At 34.3% G+C, this 18,687-nt stretch overlaps 1 protein-coding gene across 1 annotated transcript in view; it reads right to left on the bottom strand.

Annotated features, from left to right (window-relative positions):
* NAALADL2 (N-acetylated alpha-linked acidic dipeptidase like 2) overlaps nt 1-18,687 on the bottom strand; it is a 247,643-nt gene that overhangs the window by 90,082 nt on the left and 138,874 nt on the right. The window contains exons 8-9 of the mRNA XM_068406490.1: nt 15,440-15,645; nt 13,906-14,025 (exon numbers count right to left, since the gene is read on the bottom strand). Coding sequence (XP_068262591.1) covers nt 13,906-14,025; nt 15,440-15,645 — 326 coding nt within the window. The remainder of the gene's footprint in view (nt 1-13,905; nt 14,026-15,439; nt 15,646-18,687) is intronic.

The raw sequence follows: 18,687 nt of genomic DNA, 5'->3' as shown, positions 1-18,687 counted from the left end.
CAGATTTATTAAAATGTGCCAGACAGCACCACAAATACTGGGCTCCAGGCTCCACTAGGAACCCTCACTTAGATGGTATAACACTGACGCTTTCCCTGACCAGATTCTTCCAACCTTTATCTACTCACACCATAAGTAAGCATCCTTGCTATTGCCTCTGTACTGGACAGGATAAAAATAATAATCAAGAAAGCGGAAGAAAAAAAAAAACTAGAGCAGGAAAAGCAGTAGTGCTACTACAGTCAAATTACTTTTTCTTTCTAGTTCCTACAGAAGTTTACTTGACCTTGCTTTTAAGAGCTATGAAATATTAAGGCTTGAGAAAACAGCTCCATCTAATTGAATAAAATGTGAACTTAGCCAGATACATGAAACTGATCTAGTCCAAGTAACTTCAAAAAATTTTCGTCAAAACACGGAGGAGCCAAGTATTACCCAAAACTCATCATACAGCCAAATGACATGTCCCTTTGCATCCTGAAAAATCAAGATTATTATCTGAGATATTTCCAAAACCTATGCATAGTATTGAATAGGGATATTGTAATTTTTATGTAATGTTAAGTAACGAAGGACTAAAAACAAATTTAAATTTTGTTAAGAAAATGTGGAGTTTTGTTGTTTACAGGGTTCCAGGGATATGTCACTAGTTTTTCATAACAAGCAAGCAAATCCCAGAAAGGCTAATAATGTATTTTATTTTAGAATTTATTAGTACAGATCTATAAGACTGAAAACTGACAGCTTCTAACTACTGCACAATATAATCTAAGAAAAATATATATTACATTTCAGGTTTTAATCCTCCAGATTCTGATCTTCAAAAGTTACTTTTCCTTCAATGAAACAAAACTTTCTGTAACAATGCATGCACAGGACGTAAGAGAAAAAAGGTTACACTGCACACATTGAGAAAACAAACTGACAAATCCAGTAAAGTGCAATCTACAGCTATTTACTCTTTTCAGGTAAGGAAGACTAACGAAAGCTACATATACATATTTTTGAGAATACTCAATAATACAGTACCTACATGAACTTTCAAAGGGGCAGATTCTAGTCAGTAGTGTGGAAAAAATTTACTTCTCAGCCCAATATATTTTAACGGATTAAAGCTATTGAATCACATAAACATGAGCTCATTTTTTCCTCAATATTAAATCTCTCTCTGTGCACTTTATCTTCCACAGTTTGCATCTCTGGTCTCACTGCTATAATTGTATACGCAAATAATTTTAAGGATATGAACAGTTTCCCTAAGCTCAGAAGTATTATTCATAGATCCAAATCAAGCATGCATATATATACAACACACACACACACACATATTTTCAAGATATAAACAGACTGGAAGGACATGATTTTCATTGTGCTGGTTGCTAGCATGGTTGGTACTTAATAGAAATCACATGTAAGAATGCAGCTGTACTTAATAATACCCTTTCTGTAACAACTGAGTTGTGGGTCTGAAGGCAAACACAATTACACTGTCTACCTTATCCTTTTCTTTTAAAAAAACGAATAACTTTTTACTGAGATCAGCTGCTTTCATGTGAGTAAAGAATATCATACACAAAAAAAAGCCAATCTATATCTAAAGATCCTAAGAGATTAAATAATCCATCTTTTCTAAAGTAATCTGTTCTAATATTTCATTGTCCTCACTCTTAAAATAGTGCTTTTTAGTTCACATGTGAATTTGTATGATTTTATTTTCCACTTTTTGATTCTTACACTATCCTTTATGTTTTACCATTCACGTAGTTTAAGAGCAGAAATTTTCTATCCAATAAATAATGAAGGTCTTGACTAGTACTGAATCTAGTGCTTCTGCCTGAAAAATATTGGTAGGAAAATCTCCATTCAATGATGATTCTCCATTGACAGGTTATATCTTTGAAGATCTGCCAGTCAGCTTGTGTAAATTTGAAATCATGTGATTAACTACTATCCTAAAGCACTATTTTTACTGTGAATTCCACAGGGTACCATACAAGATGTTCCATGAAAGTCTGTGCTGCTGCCTTTATAAAATAAACATATCATTCCTTCAAAAGATTAAAAAAAAAAGTTTTCATGACAGAGAGACGTGTTCTGTGAAAAAATTCTGGCTGGCATTAATTATCCTCCTTCTTCCAAATCCTATTTAAATCAGTTCTCACTTTCCTTTATTTTATCTTGGGTTATTATCAAAACTAATCAATCTACAGTTACACAGGTCACTGCACTTCTTCTTTGTAATGCTGATTCAGGTTTAGGACTCTTTTAGCTTTATGTCTCCATATTTCAGTGCACGTAGCTCATTCACCCTATAGTTCAGTTTTGGAACTCTCGGCTCTGTTGCCTTACGGGATCTAGAGACTCTACAGAACAATTATTTCAGCTTTCCTCTTCAGTTCCCTCATAGGATGCTACAGGTCTTTAATAACGTCCAACTACAGACTTTGTGCAAACTTAAAAATGTTTATGTAGTAAGACCGACAAAATTACCTATATTGCCTTCTCTAATTTTTATTATTTTCTATCAGTTAATCTGAAAAAGGCTAGTCAGGCAGTAAAAACTAATCCAAAATTCAGTTGCTCCTTTAGACTGACTGAATTGGTGGATAAATATAAAATCCTTCTACTATGGCTATCCCTAGTGTAGGCTGGAGCTTATCATTTCGGTGTCCGTCTTTGATTTGGCCTTCTAAAATAAAAGGCTAGGATCTTCAGAAGTGCTGAGTGACCATCAGTTCCACTGATGTTCTTGAGAAACAGCAGATTTTCTTGTGAATAGTAGTTTGAAAAGCTATGAAAACAAAGTGAATTGAATAAAACTGAGGGAGATATATTATTATTTGATAAGTCCATTAACAAATACATGATACTTGAAAAGTCACAAGAAAAGAGAGATTAGAGTTACTTGCTTGTATGACTGGTATATTTTAAAACACTGGTAAGATATTCATTATAGCTACAGCCCCAATCCTGGACCTTTAAAAAAAAAAAAAAAAAAAAGCTGACCTAAAGGTGGAACAAAAAGATGAACCTTTATTTAAAAGGAAGGAAGTGGAACAAATTACTCGCATATCTTTCCTTAAACTATATATTTCTCTTAATCTTCATGCTACTAAGACAGAAGTAGCAATGGAACTTTCATCAGGACACTTATTTGTAATCAAATATTCTGTTTCTCTAGGTATCTGCACGTTGACACAATATGGAAATACTGATAATTATCATCCATTATACTAACATTTGCCACTTTCTCAAATGGCATTGGATAACATACCTAGTTTGAAATTTTAGTACTTTACTTTCTCTGAGAATATTATTTACAAAAATGAAGCAAATGTGACCCTAGAGCATTAGAAAGCTCACCCAATCAGGGATCAAAAAGAAGTTTAATTCCAAATTAACCAGCTTAAATCTGGCATGTTGGATACCTGCATACTGCTTTCAGATCACCTACGGATGAGCAACAGATGTGATGCAGAAAAGATTTCGAAAACTATTTCAAACAACAAATGAACTTGAGAAAATAAGAGTCAGAAGTAATACATGAATAGAAAAGACTACATTCAGGAAATTTCAGTCAACGTTAATTAGTCATTTACAGAATGAAACATATTACAACGTTTCCAACATTCTACCCGCATTCTGTATTAACCACTTACACTACACAATTTAAACTGATTCCAACTGCTGCTACTTAAGCACTTGTAAGATTAATGAGTGAACTTAATGCCAAATGTAGAACAGAAGACTAAGAATTCATATCCCTTTAGTCGTTTGCCCTGAAATCTGGATTAAATTCTCTCCTTTTCCTCCTTTGTGAATTTGTCTAGTCCTATTCATATCCCCATATTTCACTTGACCTTTAGTAAAAAAGAGATCATTTTTGTTTCCCCCTACTGTTACTCTATCTTGTGTCTTGGGATATAATTTTCAAAGGCACAAAGGCCAATCAGGAAAGTATCTTCAACTGAAAGCCAATTAAGTTTAACATCTATCTTTACCTGTACCTTTGAAAATCTCCTTCATGTTTGAAGTGCTGTACAATCAGATTCAGAAGTTGTCCTAATTTGAAACTATTATAATATCAACAATACTAAAAGTATGCAAGCTATCCATTTGTTTTAAAATTAAATACTCTGATGGAGGAGACCCAAGATAGCCTTAAAATGTTAATGCATGATGCAAAAGCAATGATCCAGAGGGAGCTCTGGCTAATTAACAAGCTCTAGTCTCAGACCTGGAGTGATAATACTGATGAAAACACTGACAAGGATTTCATGAAATTCTAAAAGATCCTTGTTGGGCTTGTGCTCCACTGGAAACAGAGGGGGAAGGAACAAAATATGACTAGGGAAAAATTCATAAAGATCTGAGCTCATACAGTTAGAAATGTTGATACAGGCAAATATTTTAAGGGTCAACACAAGTAATCATGCTGGTATATTTGATACAGCTAGCTCCTCAACTTAAAAGAGGGATATCCGAGGCAGCACGTGTCTCACAGAGAAGTGAGGGGCACATCACTACTCTTTTCAGGAAGGAACACACATCCCTGTTGCTGCAAGAAAGCACTTGCTAATGGTTGCCACCAAACAGATGTAGTGCAGATCTTCCAGGACAACATGAGAACAACATGGATGTGATGAATTACTCTACCACAGAAGGTTTTCAGGATTTCCAGAAGAATCCTAGGACCTATGTTCATGCTGTCCAAGATTCAGAGATACTTAAATATTTCTGTATTTTGCTTGGAAGTCCTTCAGCAAAATTAGAATAATTGGATGGTATTTTACTCAATAACAATGGGATTCGTTAACTTACCTCAGCAGTTAATTACCAAGGTCTATGCAGCACTCATTGAAGTAAAAAAATACTTTTTTAAAAAAAGGCTCTATGTCAGAGAGTATTTGGGGCGGAAAAAAAGCCAACTCTGCTGGAAATCCAGACTTCTGTAGTGACAGAATAACCTCAAAATCTCTCTCATGTTTTATCCCACTTTTATATCAGTGTGACTCCACTAGTCCTCATATAATTCCACCCAGTGTACGTTAGTTTACAGGAAAGCAGAGTAAGGACCAAAATTTTACACTAAAGCCCAAGGCAGAGTGTGTTCTTTGCGGAGCACAAACACGTTGTCCCAATTAAAGTTCATGTATGAACTCTCCTCCTTTCACTTAGTGTTACAGCTCTCTTTTTAAAAGGTCATAGGTAGGCTGTAAGTTAAGTTATAAGAATATTTTGCCTTGAGCTAGTGTTATTTACTGTAAGCAGTGCTGCACAAGTGTCTAACACTAAATTTGCGTTGAAGAACACTGCATAGTACTTGTGCCTGCTTTGATGGGGAAGTACAGGATGTCAGAAAGAAGAAATGATCATAGATGTTATGATTATTTATTTACCACTTTCTTTTAGAAGAGGGATTAAATACTAGAGCATCAAGCTCAGATGTCAACAGGCCTACAACCTACTTCAGGAACCCTAGAATGAGCAGATGCTGCCAGAACAGATGCAAGACTTCTCAGCACAGCAGGCAAAGGTGAATTTTACTCCCTTAATGATTCTATCTTCGTCCTTAGGACTGCAAAATTCAATTCATGGAGTAAATAAGAAATTTAAATAGAAAGTGAGGATGTGCTCTTCAGGCCACACCTCTGATTAAAACAAATAATCCTTGCATTAGAGAAGGACAACTAACCTCCCCTGTATACCAAGGGAAGCATTATTCTGTGAATTCAGCCAGCCTTATATTTTCATTTGTCTTCAGGACAAACATCTTTCATTCTACAGCAACAGCAATGAAGTAGTGAAACACTCTGTCCCACGCTCCCAGACACTGTGTAGACAAATTGACTTATATGTACAAGTACTGCCCTTACACTCAAGTAACCCGACACTTTCAGATAATAATAATGCTATTACTCCGTTTCATTTTTTTTAAGAACCAGATTTTGAGACTTGTTAAAAAAAGAAAAAAAGAAATCGTGTTCATATGGATACTTCTCCTACCTGACACTTGCAGAAACAATAAAGTGTGTTAAGTGGTGCCAGACAGCAAAACACACATATATGGCATCAATACAAACGTCAAGAATGAACAACACATAGGACAATACACTATTATTCTCTTTGTGGCAAAAAATGTGATATGGATCCCAGCTGATCACCTAAAAATAGAAGCTGCCATATGCACTTGCCAGAACCATTGAACCGATCAATTCTGTACATCATCATTTAAAATGCCTGATAGAGTAACCTAATTGGGCTGCCCTCTATGATTTTAAAAATTGCTTGTTTTAATTACCTGCCACTCAGGATCTCTGTACCACTCTTCTCTCTTCTAAAAGAGATGCTATTACACTTGTTTCCACCATGGTAGTTCTTAAGTTAACACATATACCCATACACATCATCTACTTTATCTGACTTATGTCTCAACTGTTCATGCGCAGGAGGAAAGACTAATTCAGGAGAAAAACATAAAACTAAACCCAGGCATTTAAGTACCCCATAAGGAGGGTAAAAAGAAAGATGATTAGTATTGCAATTAATTCTAACTAAGTGTAGATTATACTCCTTTTAGTCTTTCTTCTCCTGAAACAAATAAATTTCTTTCATCACTGATGAGACAACTAGTGTTACCTGTCTCTGATTATCTGATACCAAAGGCAACCAGTTTTTTATTAGCAGGACCAGATGCCTTCAGTAGCTCTGTCAACACAAATGTAATGCTCTTTTCATGAAGAATACAAGCCATAATTTTTAGTGCTGAAGCAGAGAACTCCATCATTCTTACAGGGAAATAAATCAGAAGTCAAGAACCAATTCTCTTCTGTCTTATAACAGTATAAATCAGGAAGAATATACTTAAATCACTAGGGTTACAGCATTTGATAGAAGTACAAGTGAAACCAGAATTCCACCCTCAACAACTTCTCCATCAGAACAATGAGACTGAAAAAAACCACAAATGCAAACACAAACGCATTTTGCAGAATAAGTGAGGTATGCCCCAGAACTGTGAAACTAACATCTAGGGACTCATATTTTTAAAAAGATCTAAGGAGAATCAAAAGGAAAACAGAGATTTACACATGAGTAAGAATTAAAAAAAAAAAAAAGTTTTACAAAAGAAATTCAGATGAAGAGAGAAAGCATTTGGATGAGACATGCTGTTCTCAGATTAATTAAGCTCAATTTATTAAAATGCCTTTGGTTCCAGGTTCACTCTCTAGTCAGCTACTTTGGTTTACAAACATGTATTCCAAATACTCTTTCCTCTAAAGAGGCATCAAATCACTGGAAAACCAATCACGATACCGTTTTTAACAGCAATACGAGCATACAACAAACAAAAGTGAAATACATTTTTCTACTCTTGTTTTTTTTTTCTGATTAGACTCTCTCTAGAGTCACTTTGACTCTACATATATTTTTCTGTCGTTTTAGCTCATTGTAAAATATTAGCTGAAATGCAATGCCCCTCAAGTGGCAATCTTTGGTAAAAACAGGATTTAACAGAGACTTCACTTGCTTGTCTGAGACTTATCAGTTAATTTCAAACACCAAATTTCACACTAACTTTGAGGAAGATGTATCAGTTCTCTGAAGCTGATATTCAGTGTATAACTTTCCTTTGTGTATAAAGATAACTTTTGTTCAATACGTAAAACGGTCATTGCAAAAAAGAATAAGGATCACCAGTGGGAGAAAGGGAAAAGAAAGATTAATCTTCAACTGTGATGACTTCACTAGATGAAAAAAATTTTCCAGACATTACTGTGATAGAAGACAAGCACAGATCATCTGAGAAAGTTGTAGAACCTTGTAGACTGGAAGCTGAAATGCATCACAGAGACTTACTTTTGCAGTAGGATGAGGAGTTGGATCAGTGATACCAGTTTTGTTTCTGTATCATCAAAGATGGTTTAAATATTCATTTGTATGTACATTTAACCTAATCACACCTTATGTTTAGAATCTGTAAAATAAAATTCTCATGTCCTTTATAGAAAAAAAAAAAAACTAATAAACCAAACAAACTACATCTTTGTGTTTCATTTACAACAATGATCCATTAATTTACAGGGAGAAAAAGATTTTATGTGATTTTTTTTTTTCCCCCCGCAATTCCCCAGAACCCCAAAGAAGTATCTACTGCAATATAGTTGGTTCCAAAGCACCCTTGATTCTGAACATTCAGTTCCATTTTAGCTGTGCAGGCAACTGTTTTACAAGCTTACTTGAAGATAGTTTGTAAATAAGATTTATGATACTTTTGTGGTGCTTGAAGTTAATTAAATATTTTGAGTGACAACTGCAAATAACTACACTACTTGTTTTAAATAAAAATCTAATCATTACACAAAGCTTGAGAAGCAGACCAAATGCAGTAAACAAAATGCAAACAATAAAATACAAGACAAGCTTTTTAAAAATAGTGGATATAAGATCCAATAAGATGTCTTGTAATTAGTATGAAAGACAGAAATTTAAAAACATGATACTACTATGGAGTTCATGCACACGAGCTACCATGTCAGCCTATTCTGTATACCATTATATTCTCTTTTGTTCATAAGTTATTACTTGGTAGACTACAGCTTTATCGTTTCAGAGTTAAAATGACCTTAAACAAATTTTCCTCTCATCCTAGTGCTAACTTGAAAGAATAAAATAACTTTAGGTATATTTGTATTAATTTTTTTATGTTGCCTAGTAGCCTAAATTACTACTTTTCTACTGAATTTCAGCCTCCTTCATTTTTTGACAAAAATATGAAATAAAAATGTGTTAAACTTACAGGATTTTAAAATTGTACTTGACACTTGTCCATTTAATGAAAGAATCTTTAAAAGCTATTTGAGTATTACTGAGATTTCAGAACAGACATTTATTAAATAACTATCAGTAATATATAAGATAATATATATCAATAATATATAATATATATTCAATAACTATTAATAATAACTACCAAAATCCATTCTATATCAGGTAAGGATCACTGAAAACTCACATGCTCCAGCACTACATTTAAAGATAATAAAATGTCCAGATTTCTTAAATTTTATCTACAATGGTTATCAAAGTTGACATTTGCATTTCAAAACAAAAAAAAAAAAATGCTGAAATTATACCTCATTTATGCTTTTAGCAGAAGAACTTAATACCTTAATTTTGTAAAGATATGGAAGGACATGGAAGCAGAAAGCTTGATTCATTAGAAACAAAGGACTTCTGGCAGAGCTCCAATAAGATCACAGCATAAAAACTAGTTCACTTGCATTCTTCCTTGCTAACAAACTTTTTTTCCCTATGGCTAACAGCAATAGTATTTTCATAACATTAAAATGTATGATTAAGTTTAAATTATTACCCACTGTCTGAATCAGCATTTATCTATTAAAATTGTTTAATTTGAAGGAAGAGTGAAAAAACATGCAACAGTGGACAAAGCAACATTTTATCAAAATAAGAGCACTGTTAGCAGATGCAAAGTACCTGCTGCAGCTTCAAAATCAGATCCACCACTAAATGAAACTTTGCTTTTCACACTGGAGAAGCAGCATCTTAAAGAATTTAACAGAGCTGGCAATGAAGTATTGTCTATATTAACAGCATACTTTTAACGTAGTTACGGATTCCTAGACAGGAGTTCACAGCATGAATTTCCTATTCTCAAGAGATTTTTTTTTTTGTTTTTAACACAAGTATAAAAAGTAACACCAGCAATCAATTATAACACTAAAAGCAGTAATAGGTAAAGACTGAAAATTCATGGGGAAGCTGTAATCTTCTGTTATATGGCATACAACAAGCAAATCAAATAATATTTTAATGTTGTTTTCTTCTTTACAACCTACTGATATATGATGCTTGGAGATCCATTATTAAATGCTGAAGGTAAAACAAAATAAATAAGAAAACATACAGAAGTTGGAAGAAAAGAATCAATGTTGACATTAATGTAAGATTTTTAAAAAAATCAAGAAATAATCAGTATCTATACAGAAGTTTATCTTCTACTTCAAAAAGAAAAAATAGCTTTTTGTCAATAACACCACCTTTAAATGTAAAGATATTTTATGCCACTTACTCTATTATTAGAAAGAAATACTGATAAATAGCATGGGACAATACTTGGTATAGTCATTTTTAATTTCTGATATAGAAAGTGCTCAAGTCATTTTTGATAGCTTTAAATGGCTCTTCTCCTTAGGAGAAAGGAGCAGTAAGTTTTCTTGGGTTCAGCAATAACAGCAGACCTGGAGTCTGATCAGCAGTGGCCATACAATCAGTTAAAAGAAAACAGCAACTAATTTATGTTTCATAATAACTTTTTTACTTGTGAAATGTTAATTATAGAAAAATTCATTAATGGCCTTATATACAGAGAATGAATGCCAGCATCAGACAAACCCAATTTACCAATGACAATCTGCCAACAAATGGTGATTCGCTAACTGAGCAAGCGAATTAACAATTATTTTCCTTACAAAATAATAGTAGGCAAAAATATAACTTGGCAGTATTTCCCTCTTGTTAATGTGGACACTAATTAGCATAGTTACATAAAAAAGATTTAACTATGTCAAGGTCTCAGAATTGTTTGAATTTCTCTTTGCTTAATTAATCCAAATATTTAAATTAGCTTCTTCAAGTAATTTGGTGTTTCAACCAGAATCCCACTGAATCCCACTGACGAGCACATAAAATTATTATTTGCAGACTGCTTATGTAGCTTCCTTTTGAAATCTGCAACTAAAATAAAGATGTAATCCCTTTACATAAAACACCTTTAAGAAGTCATGGTCTCTGTTAATTAGCCAAGCACTTATCCTATTCTCTAACTGACCACCAGAACTCACATAGCAGACAGCTCATGAGGTTTGTGATTCTTCTTTTTATCGGCAAGTCTAGAATATTCACACAAACTGCATTTCAGCTAAAACCTCTTCCCTACTTTTCCTACAGCTTCCAGAAATGAAGAAATAAAAAGTGTTTTTGAAGCTGCAGTGATTAGCAAGTATCCAAAATTCTATTTTAGAAAAGCCACATATTTACAGCACAGAAAGTAAACACTGTTGTATGTATTTGCCTATCTTAATCTGCCATTTTTCCACAGTTCTCTTTCAGCTATGGTCCTTGCAGCATTCAGGGAGTGCTCTACATTTAGTGTGATTTTAACTCGAGTTTTCTTTCGCAGGACAAACTACAGTTTTTCATTATTTTCCCTAGAATCCTAACACTTAACCTTTGCAGGAATTTGTTACAAGTATTAATTGTCCCTAGGAAATCATTCTTCCTCTGTTTTACTGAGATGGAGTGACCACAATTTTAGCACAACAGTGAAAACTGAACAAAACCTAACTCTGTCCTTAGTGCAGATGGTGAGCGGACCTCAGTCTCGCTCTCCTCAAAACAGTGTTGCAACACTGTTTAGGAATAGGAAAAAATAATGCAAGCTGGTCGTCTTTGTTGTGAAGTCTAAAAATGGAAGTATGAGTTTTACCATTGAATCCAAAGGTACAGTGTGGTATCTTCCATGTACCCATAAATTATGGAAAGTTTCTATCTAACTAAACAAGACTGGTTATTTTCTCTTTTCATTTTAAAATGAATTGATATTATTAATTCTAAATTCCTGTTTCACCTTCTTTTCTGTTGTAACAAACGTATATTCAGAGAATTACTCTTCCAAATTAAAATGATTCTTGTCTCTCACTGGACTTTAAGTACTTCTTTGCAACCTGCACCTGTTAACAAGAATCTCATGTGAATGGACTCACAACTCCTTCAAGATGAGATGAGATCCAAAAAGACACATCTTACCCCATTTGCACTATCATAATTTTGAAGTAATCTATAATTACATTGTCTTCTTGGAGAGTGCTGCAAGTAATATCAATATTTTTTATAAATAGATCAGTCTTCCAGAGAAAATCTTCTAGACACATGGCAAATTATGAGTACCCATGGGAACAAAGGAAGATCTGTGCTGGGCTGTCAATATACTAGAAATCTAGCAAGCATTTGGAAGCAATAATTCTTATAAATCTTTTTAATGTCACAAACTCTATGACAGATGCATTAATTACAAATAATATTATCCTACAAAAAATAAAAGTATACAGATTAGCTCATGTGCATTTTGTTCTTTTCTTTTTAAATGGGGCTTCAGGGTAAACATGCAGCATGGACACAATTTCAATATTAAAGCCTTAGCCATTAAAGAATCAGAGATGAGATGGAGGATGTTTACTGGAAGAAAAAAAATGAAGTTCTAGTCATGTTTTACTGACTGTTAACAAATTAACCGTTGCAAGGCAGGCCTGCTAAGAGAAGCTGTGTCCACACTCCTGGATAGGATACAATTGCTATTAAAACAAGAATGACAAAACATTACATCACACCCAGCTGCACCACAGAAATCGAGCAGATACGAAAAAGAGATTTCATTTCATTTCTCTCCAAAACAGAGGACATGACTGTAACACTCTTACTAATATGGTGTTTATTAGAATGAAAGAATCAAATTTTAATAAAGTGATAAACAAGTAATAAAGAAAATGTCTGCTGCACAGTTCCAGACAGTTTACAGTTTTCAGATCACTGCCATGGGTCATATTGTGAAGTCAAAGAAACATAGTGAGAAAAACCCAAATAGCTCAAGGACCTAATGCAATAAATTTATTCCTTTAAATGGCAAATACCTGTTTTCATGGAGATAGGATGCAAACACCAATAGGTTAGCAAAAGGCTAGCAACCTATCAGAATAGTATTTTTTGCAAATACAGTAGCTAAAACTTAGAATAAAATTTTAATTGGTATACCCATACCACCTGTAGACTCATATATATAACATCATAAATATTTTTCCACAAATAAAAGCCTTTTTTTTCCCCAAAAAAGAAATGATTTTGCATGGCATTTTTCACAATACTTACACAGAATAAACCAGATTCTTTCCATGAGGAAATTACCACCTAATCACTGGACAGGAGAAGTGGTTAAAACACTGCTAAGAAGCAATTTGATTGATATAATTTTACTAACTTAGCTGGACAACAATTGCCAAGCAAGATCAGTCTTAAACTCCATTTAATTCAAGATGCTACTTTGAGCAGTGTTTAGTACCAAATGCTTCAGAGGCAAGTCAAAGAAACATCAAAATAACCTGATGAGCATTAGCTTGGCAAATTTATGGAAAAACATCTAAAAAGCATACTTTATGAAAGTCAAATTGAATACCATCCTATGCACACTATTTTAAACTGTTTTTATCATTTAGTATGTACCTTATACTATTTATAATTCATTTTAAATATTAATAAATTCAGAAACCTCAGCAATGGCAATAAGGTCATTAGTTTAAAGCCTACATGTACTTCCAGCAGCATAATTACAGAATGTTCTGACTGTAGACTAGTTACAAAGGCACAGCTGAACACTGAACCTGACATACTTACTTTAGACAGTATTTATTATAGTTAGAGTAATACTGTCCCTGTGTGTCATGTTATATCTGGTAAATATACAGGTTTAAATGCAAATTGAGAAACAGTCTGGAAAGATCAGATTAGGAAGAGAAAAATGTGCTTTGTGCTAAAGATAAAAAATGTTATTTTAAAGTTGCCAAAAGGTGAAAAAGCTGTAGGGCATGCAAATATGGTGAGACTTGGTATAATGAGCTGTTGAAACAAGTTATCCTTTCCAACCTCTTAATACAACTTGTAATTTTTATAATAAAATTCAACCTGCTCACTTAGTAAAAACAGTTCATGTGTCTTTGTGAGGTTAAAATGCCTAAACAAAACAACCTCTGCCTATAGTTATCTAAAACTAACCAGCATCAAGGGGGTTAACCATAAACCATATGTGAAAGAAAGTATTTTATTTCTAACCTCTGCTGCCAGTTGCTGAAGAGAAGGGGATGCAACAGGGTGTAAAGTTGAGTTGCCTCGGACCGGATTATAGAGGCTAACGTAAGCCACAACATTTCTTTGAAGAACTCTCTTGAGATCCTACAAAACAGGCAGAGCAATAGTTATTACTATGCATCATTATAATTAAGACTTGGTTTGTTCTTTCAGTTCCTCCTAGGGAAAAACTGCCCCCTGCATTTTTGTCCTCTGTGATTCCCTAAGGATTACTTAACAGCATATTGTAAGTAGTAGTAGTAGTTAAGAACTTCAAAGGATATCTTACTGTTATTTCTCTATATACCAGAAGTTGTAATTCCATTTCACATATCATCTCAACAAAATGCAAACAGGCCTAGGAGGATTAAAAATGACTACACTCGTAAGGCCAAAAATGAAAACATTACATACTGTGAAACAATGTGAAGCCTTTTTAAACTTATGCCTGACAGAAGACAAACTTTAAAAGCAATTATTATCAACAGTTAAATGTACTCAAATTTTTAGAGACCAAATTTAGGTTTGAATTGCATAAGTTTCCCAGTGTTTTCATTTTATTATGTTTTAGACTGCAAAAATAGTATGTACGAACTGTTTCAATTATTATCTCTTTTTAAAAAAGATCCCCGTTGTCTTCTCAGTAATGAGTTACTCTTTGCATGAAGTAGCTCTTGTTATTGAACAGAAGGGGTGTAACGCAATTATATCTGATGTAAGGCTGACTTGAAGTGGAACTAAACAAATTTTGCTTCCAACCCGGATCTTTTAAATTTGATTTTTTTATCCCATCTTGTTTTTGAAGAATAATCACGTTGGAAGTATGAAACTTCAGTGAGAGCTAGCTGCTTCTCACACATGGTAAAAAACAATTAACTCTTCATTTTATCTACTGTTTTAATTCAACAGCCATGAACCTCTCTGCTAGCTATTCCTTTAATTTATCAACCGAAGTCTACTGTAATCATATATGATCAACAAGACTCTGATGAGGTATTTTCTTTCCATAAACTGATTTCTATTCTGTTGAAAGTAAGTGCCCAAGGAATTGTCTGTGTCAGATTGTATTTAACTCCTTCGCACAAATACATGAAAAGTGAATCAGCACTAGCCATGGAGACACTGAAATGTTTATGCAATTAATGTAAGAAGGAGAAAAAGCCCTCTAAGTTACTCCTGGGCCTAGGTCTTTCTTGAGGTTTTCTCCCCTCCCCCAAACTCTGCCCTCTTTTACAGTCCTGTGCTGAGTTAGGGAGGGGAATCAGCTCACAAAGGTGCTGTATACGCAACCTTCACAGCTATGGGAACAACTTGCCATCTCATTATCACGCATACTCTTCCACAGGAACTACCTCTATAGATGTTTTCACTGCCTTTGCTATGGAGTACATGAATGTACAGAGAGAGATGTCACAGACCAGTTAATGGACCATAATTCCTGTGTGGTAATTTCATATTGTTTTAATGCTTTCAACAAAAGTAATTGTTATTGCAATGAGTCCTTCTAAAATTATTTTACCTCTGCCCATTCATATGAACCAATGTTCCCAAATGATGTTCCTCCCCATGAGCAGAAAACAATGGTCCGGTCAGGTCTCCAGCCTCTCTTAACCTTCAGCATCAAGGCTTGCATAAATGCTGTGATGATAGCAGTGCTGCTGGCCCACTGTTGTCCACCATAAGTATTCAAACTGTTGTGATGACTACCGATGATGACATATCTGTCTGAAATGTGAAAAAAAAGACAGACAAGAGAATCTTATTTCTTCTGGATACTGGCATTAAAAGAATTTAAAAAAACTAAAAGATGAACTGTATTAGTAGACTCTCATGTCATTAATACAACACAATGCTGTCAACAAAAATTTATATGATCATGTACAAGACACTCATAGAATACAAATACACAAAACTGTGAACACTACTTAAAAATAAACTAGTAAATAAATATATGTATATACTTTCCTAATTTAATCCCTGTATCCTTGCCTTCATTGTTCGCTTATTACTCTTTTTCTTAGAAATCTGATATACACCATTTTTACAGCCAGGACTTTGTCATATAGATAATCTAATAAAGTTCCATGCTCATATTAGAATGTTATGAAAAAAACCACAATGAATAAGCAGGAAACTCTACCTTCAATACATATTAGTGTCCAAAAAAAGAAAACAAAAGGTGTGGTAGTAAAATGAGAAACAGAGAGAAAATACACAAAGTATTAGTACTCCCTCACCTGGAAGACTGTGTTCAGTGCTCACCACCCTATCTCAAAAAAGACATTGCAGAAACAGCAGTTGAGAAGCTGGTAACCAGAACGGTTATATATCAGGACTTAGACTTCCATGTAAGGAGACATTGAAAAGACCTGGATTGCAGGTTTAGAGAGAAGACATGACAGAGGAATAGAGATAATGAATGATACAGAAACAGTAAGTCAGACCTAGCAACTTTGATGATAGTGGAAGAAAGTATTTTATAAAATGAAAAGCAAGAAGTTTCAACCTGAAACAAAGAATATACCTATGGTTACCCAGAAAAAAACCACTTTTTTTCAGAGAAATTAAATGAAATCTTCATCTCTTGAGACATGATATATAATCTAAATACTAACTCACAAGTGCAAAGAACCATATTTTATTCCAAAAGGATGATGTGGCATGAAACAACATGAACGACTAGCATGACTGACGCATGCCAAGAAGTCTAAGCAGAGTTATGCTGAATGACTTATTAAACTATTAGATCTTCTATGTGAGATGGATTCACAACCAAAGCCTCTTTGAAGGACTGTTTACTGGTTGTGTTCTGGTATGTAGTAAAGTCTCTTTCTGGTCCAGATCTAGACTTTTAAAGGTGTTCTTTCCATATTTCAGGATACAGATAGAGAACAGAACAGTTATCAAGTGATGCCAGATCCATAACAATCTCTGGGTGTCATTTGGGTTCCAAAAAGTGCAAAAAGTTTTGGTTTTCTGACAGTATTCTTGCTTTATCCAAGGGGATTCATTCTTCTCTGTTGTCAGTACACTGGAATGTAGCAACACATAGGTGGTAAAATTCCCATGTTTTATACTGACTATAAAATTAAATATCTGCTCCTCAGTATTTTTTGCAGTGACTGTTGCCTAGAAGCAATTTTAACTGTACACAAACATACTTCAATTATAAAACCATTCTCTATCAAACTGGACTTTTACCAGTTTCGTTCAACAAAATACATGGCAATATTGTTTTATAAGGAATCAGAAATGCTTTATAAACAGGGCATCTGTTGTATACTTATAACACATTTTCAATCAACTGTGTGGGGGGTGTATAGGTATGTAAATTAAAATTTCCTTCTAAAAGCAGATATGCAAAATGTAAATTTAAGTGTACATAATAATTTAATGTAACAAAATGCAATCTAAATCACATAATTTTGCAACTTGTGTATTGCATCATGAGATGTTTAATTATAGGTTTCACTGACAGTGAAAAATTATAGGATCTTCAACTCACTTAAAGTTAAGAATTGGGAAGACGAATGGCCTCACAGGCTTCTAGGTTAGAGGAAGTGCCACTAACACCAGGTGATCAAACAGGATCAGTGCTTGCCCTGTATTATAATCTCTGTTCAGTCTGCGAACAGCGTACGTGAAGGGGAGTGGAAAGAGACCTTATGTAAAATAGCATAGGACATTTTGATGGAGAAGAAAGCTACAAGCAGCAACTTACTGTAGGAGATGCCAGCTGAATGAACAGGGGTAAAACATAACAGCTGGTGCCTCCTTTGAAATTCTTCACCTTTGCACATCTCTCCCTCTTGAACAGAGGAAAAACCCTAAAGCAAATGACCATAGGAAAAAGCATAGGAGAAAGGATGGTCATGCTTACAGAGGCAGCAGCTGTCCTTTCTCACAATCATTTGCTGAAGCATGTAGAGAAAAAGATCACATGGTAAGAAAAAAGAGAAAGAAAGGACTAGAGATAGAGGAAAAAAAATACCCATCAGATACTTTTGAAAGTGATAAGATGGGATAGTCTTCAGGGTAGTGATGGGCTGGACAACCAGGATTTATCATTAAAAAGGAGTGACTTTATACTGTCTTCTCTTGTACATCCCATTTTCAACCATGTTGAACATAGCTACAAAATCAGTGTTATGTTTTTCAGGTTTTAAAAGGCTATCAACCAGCATATTTCCTCTGCTCCTAAATCTTTTAATATCTTGGTTGGATTTCAGATGCTCGTTGTTACTCCTCAGATCAAATGTCAAATAAGATCACCATTACGCAGATGTGTTCGTCTGTGTGTATGTGTTAGGAGGCCTTTAAGCAAAAAATAATCCACCCTTGGCGATGCTCTGCAGTCTTTCATTAAGCACTAAAGATAAATTTTTCTTGCTGTCGGCATTTCTGGGAACATAAAGGTGAATATTTCAGGTGTATGAAACTAGCAAAACCCCATCAAAATAACAGAGAATCAATGCCATGAAAACATCAAGTATTCAAATCAGTTGAGAGGGCATGGCTATAGTATCAACCAGGAAGAGTAGAGAAACAAATGAAGCTTTAACACTGATCCTGTACAAAATGTTATCGACGGTGCATTACATGCTTAACTTGTGCCTACATAGCCCATTGCTATGGCCTTTGTCCAGTAAGACATTTACAAGACAACCTGTTGGCATCTGGGTAGTGCTGCTAACTTCACTTAATTATATATCTTTAAATTCTTAGTTAAGCATATACTGACATACCTTTAAAAAGCAGCTTCTTATT

The sequence above is a fragment of the Nyctibius grandis genome, chromosome 8, assembly GCF_013368605.1.
Source record: "Nyctibius grandis isolate bNycGra1 chromosome 8, bNycGra1.pri, whole genome shotgun sequence".
Lineage (NCBI taxonomy): Eukaryota > Metazoa > Chordata > Aves > Nyctibiiformes > Nyctibiidae > Nyctibius > Nyctibius grandis.
The sequence above is the reverse complement of the archived record's forward strand: the minus strand, read 5'-3'. Positions and strand labels throughout refer to the sequence as shown.